This window comes from Arachis stenosperma, chromosome 9, assembly GCF_014773155.1.
Source record: "Arachis stenosperma cultivar V10309 chromosome 9, arast.V10309.gnm1.PFL2, whole genome shotgun sequence".
NCBI classification, from domain to species: Eukaryota; Viridiplantae; Streptophyta; class Magnoliopsida; order Fabales; family Fabaceae; genus Arachis; species Arachis stenosperma.
This window is the reverse complement of record NC_080385.1, coordinates 87976453-87981111: the sequence shown is the minus strand read 5'-3', so window position 1 is coordinate 87981111 and position 4659 is coordinate 87976453. Positions and strand designations below refer to the sequence as shown.

General features: G+C 37.9%; 1 protein-coding gene across 7 annotated transcripts; it reads left to right on the top strand.

Moving 5' to 3' along the window:
- The first annotated feature begins 742 nt into the window (after positions 1-742).
- LOC130951546 (uncharacterized) lies at positions 743-4417 on the top strand. Of its 7 annotated transcripts, none has more exons than XM_057880229.1 (3): positions 743-1013; positions 1224-1330; positions 1908-4417. In XM_057880229.1, the coding sequence occupies exon 3, from the start codon at positions 1969-1971 to the stop codon at positions 4228-4230; it is 2262 nt and encodes a 753-aa protein (XP_057736212.1). In that variant the 5' UTR covers positions 743-1013; positions 1224-1330; positions 1908-1968; the 3' UTR covers positions 4231-4417. The 7 variants fall into 7 exon arrangements, with proteins under 7 accessions (XP_057736212.1, XP_057736210.1, XP_057736207.1 ...); XM_057880227.1 differs by having other exon boundaries at positions 1224-1419; XM_057880224.1 differs by having other exon boundaries at positions 1224-1419; positions 1899-4417.
- The last annotated feature ends 242 nt before the right edge of the window (positions 4418-4659 follow it).

The window sequence follows — 4659 nt, the reverse complement described above, 5'->3', positions numbered from 1 at the left end:
TAAGGTTTACAAGCTTTAATGCTTGTATGCGAAGAATAACTCTTTAAAAATAGAGTGGATTTTTTTTTTATTTTGCTTTCTTATTAGTTGTCCAAATTTGGACTATTGTAACCATTCTTACATGAAATGAATGAAAGTCTAAGTTTGATTAAAAAGACTAATGATATATTATTACATTAATAAAAATAATTAATTTTTAATTCTATTACTTAAAAATCAAATTTGATTAGATAATTAAATAAACTTTTTTATATTGTTAGTATATTAAAATTTAATTTAAATACATAATTTAATGTTTATATTAAACTTTTTTTAATTAATATCTATAAAACTTTTATATAAATTTAGAGTGCTTTTAAATTACAGCTGAAATTACTGCGTGCATTTCAAAAATTATACAAATATCAAAATCGAATAAAATAATTAGTATATTTTAAATTATCCATTCATATCAATTGAAACGGAAAATAAAATCTTTTTAGCAAACTAACAACAACATTATGAATGAAGATATCTTTTTAGTATAAAATATAAATCCCGTAATCTCCTGCCACATTAGATTATATTAATAAGTGAATTCATATTGTGAAAATAAAAAATAAAAAAAGAGGGTTAAATTAAACGGGGATGGGCAATAGAGTCACAGTGTTCCGGAAACCAAAATCCTTTGACGTAAATACCCTCGTTGTTGGTTAGCCTCAAACCTGTATTTCCCTTCTCAACCCTGAGAAGCCGATCCCTCTGCTACCCTTCTAATTCCAATTCTTCCTCTCCTCTCCTTACCTTTTTCACCCTAAATTCCGATTTTCTCCACTTCTTCCCCGCCAAATTTCTCCCCTTTTTAAACCTTCCTTTTCAAATCCCTCCTCCTCTTCTTCTTCTTCCTCCTTCCATTGCAAAACCCATGTTCTTTATCTGATCCGTTTCCTAGTTCTCCGAATCCTTCTTGTAGTGCCTTTCTCAACATTCTTCACTTCGTGTTCGTGTTTCTGGAAAAAGGTGAAAGCTTTCAGGTAGTTTCACTGTTATTCTTATTGTTATCGAACTACTCTTTATATGTATAATGGTTATCTTATTGTGTCTTGTGTTTTTACCGAGTTGTACGTTTTGACAATCAATTCAATTCCGCTTGTGTTGTGCTTTATGAAAGTTTATTTTTTTTTCAAAGTGTTATTAACTTCTGTTCCGCCTTTTTCTTAAGTATAATTAACTTCTGTTTACAGGTTTACTTAATTATAGTTAATCGGAGATTTTAAGTCAAGCTCGGTGCCTTTTTCTTTCCCCTTGGAGAGTGGTGACTTTAATCTCAGTTTCTGGCAAGATTTATAAAGTAACTGAAGTGTGAATGGAATGTTTGTGGATGGATATCGAGTCTATTTGAGCATGGATGTGTGGGTTTGAAATTCCGGCTGTGCAATTGTAAATCTGTAATTAGCAGATTTTGCATTATGCAATTTATGATTTATAATGTGTGATAGTAGTATAACCTGCTAACTTTGGCTAGCTCCTCTTTCATGTTTGTATGTTTAACTGTAATCTTTAATTATTGGAGCAATTTATTTGCTGTGTTTTCTTAGAAAATTCACATGATTCTGTTGCATGTACATACCACCAAAATGAAACTGTCCAATTAATATGTACAGAAGGTGGGAGTACTTGAAGAAAGGAAAGAAAAATATGTTCATTTGTGTAATTGATACTGCATTACCTGCCCTTCTATTTGTTTGCTACATCTTCTGCCTACAGATCTCACCTAACATGTTTGGTATTCTGTGTGTCACGGTTATATGAATTATCTACACTTTGTTCCTGTTGTAGCTTTCTTGTGATGCATGCAATTCAGGAATTTTAATGTTTCTGGACATATGGTTGATATGGTATATCTGACTTTTCCATAGTATCTACAGGATCTTGCAGGCAGTGTCTCGGCCCTTGTTATACTTTGTGCAGTAATCATTGATATCGTTAATGACTAATCGAGATTTGATGCTTGGTCAAAATCATAACTTAGCAATTGGCCATGACCAGCAATTAGTGATGGGCCATGATCATAATATGGACCTGAGCCAGAATCATGCATTGGAACTGGGGCCTGCCCATGAGCATCACATGGATCTGGGGCAAAGTCATGATCATGAACTTGGTCTGGAAAATGCCCACGACCAAGACCATGGGTTGGAGATGGGACAGACCCATGATCAAGAAGGCGAGCATGGTCACAGTTATGGGCATGAGCATGAACTCTCCATGGATCACAAACCTGAGCATGATGACCGGGAGTTACCCCTTCCTGAGCATAACCATGAATTGGTACTATCAGAGAACAATGATTTGACCGTTTCTGAGAACCAGGAATTTGATGAGAACACAGCCCTGACTGTGGTTCAGAACACGGAAATGGGCATTGAATCTGCCGATCATATGGATATTGAACAGTCCCAGCTTATGCTATCTACTCCTGTAATTCAGGCTCGTGTAGTTGCTGTAAATCCCACTTATGAACTCTCAGTCGGGCAAGAATTCCCTGATGTGAAGAGTTGTCGAAGGGCATTGAGGGATGCAGCAATTGCTTTGCACTTTGAGATGCAAACCATAAAATCCGACAAGACCCGCTTTACTGCTAAATGTGCAAGTGAAGGCTGTCCTTGGCGCATTCATGCGGCCAAGCTCCCAGGGGTTCCAACATTTACCATTAGGACCATCCATGAGAATCATACATGTGGAGGAATCGCTCATCTTGGCCATCAACAAGCCTCAGTTCAGTGGGTCGCTAACTCTGTGGAGCAAAGGCTGAAAGAAAACCCTAATTGCAAGCCAAAGGAAATATTGGAAGAGATCCATAGGGTTCATGGTATCACCTTATCTTACAAGCAGGCATGGAGAGGCAAGGAGCGTATCATGGCTGCAATGCGTGGTTCTTTCGAAGAAGGGTATAGATTGCTTCCGCAATACTGCGAACAATTGAAACGCACAAACCCCGGCAGTATTGCATCTGTTTATGGAAGTCCCACTGAGAATTGCTTCCAACGTCTCTTTATTTCCTTTCAAGCTTGTATATATGGCTTTTTAAATGCTTGTCGGCCACTCTTGGGGCTTGATAGAACATATTTAAAAAGCAAGTATCTCGGTACCTTACTTCTTGCTACTGGATTTGATGGTGACGGTGCCCTCTTTCCTTTGGCATTTGGTGTCGTTGATGAGGAGAATGATGATAATTGGATGTGGTTTCTGTCTGAACTTCACAACCTGCTTGAGATTAACACTGAAAACATGCCAAGGCTTACAATTCTGTCTAACAGACAGAAGGGAATTGTTGATGGCGTTGAAGCCAATTTTCCCACAGCATTCCATGGATTTTGTATGCGTCACTTGAGTGACAGCTTTCGGAAGGAATTTAATAACACCTTGCTTGTTAATCTGTTATGGGAAGCAGCCAATGCACTTACTGTGATTGAATTCGAAGCAAAAGTTCTGGAGATCGAAGAGATATCACAAGATGCTGCATATTGGATTCGAAGAATTCCCCCCCGACTGTGGGCTACCGCATATTTTGAGGGGCAAAGGTTTGGTCATTTGACAGCTAATATTGTTGAATCTTTGAACACTTGGATATTGGAGGCATCCGGGCTTCCCATAATTCAAATGATGGAATGCATCAGAAGGCAGCTAATGACTTGGTTTAATGAACGGCGAGAGACCAGCATGCAGTGGACATCAATACTTGTACCTTCTGCTGAGAGACGTGTTGCAGAGGCTCTTGAACATGCTCGTACATATCAGGTTCTTCGTGCAAACGAAGCTGAATTTGAAGTTATATCTCATGAAGGAACGAATATAGTTGATATTAGGAATCGTTGCTGTCTTTGTCGTGGTTGGCAGCTCTATGGTTTGCCTTGTGCGCATGCAGTGGCAGCACTTCTTTCCTGCAGGCAGAATGTCCACAGATTCACGGAGAGCTGTTTTACGGTTGCAACATACCGGAAGACATATTCCCAAACCATTCACCCAATTCCTGATAAGTCTTTGTGGAAGGAGTTGTCTGAAGGGGATCCCAATGCAACCAACGTTCTTGAAGTTGTCATTAACCCTCCTAAATCACTCAGACCACCTGGACGACCAAGGAAGAAGCGAGTTCGTGCGGAGGACCGCGGCCGTGTCAAGCGTGTGGTGCATTGTAGTCGTTGCAATCAAACAGGCCACTTTAGAACCACATGTGCAGCTCCCATCTGAGGTTTATTCTCTCTTGTTGCATTAGTGTTTTCTTAGGATTGGGAGCTTAGTAAATTGGCAAGTAAATGATGTGTTTTATTTAATTGACATTAATGTGAATTAATTTATTTCTGAAACTTTCTATGTATATACTCAATAATTAGAAAACTCAATAATTAGAGTATTATTCAATAGTGTATTCGGATTTGAATCATCTCATTTTCAACAGCCTTCTTCTACCTCTGATCTTACACATGTATGGTTTTAGTTTTATGTGATGAGAATTTTTAATGTTATTGGTTTCCTTCTTTTGAAGTAAGCATCTGGAGGTGTTTACAAGTGTATGAATATCAGCAACTTATGATATGCCTAGGGTCCCAAGGGATTTTGGACACTTCAGGTTATGATTTTGAACTTGCAAAAGCTTATTTTTTTTATGAAAATTAAAAT

What these genes read in the sequence shown, in the direction of transcription:
- LOC130951546 (XM_057880230.1), top strand. Translation starts at nt 1,969, where the DNA reads ATGACTAATCGAGATTTGATGCTTGGTCAAAATCATAACTTAGCAATT.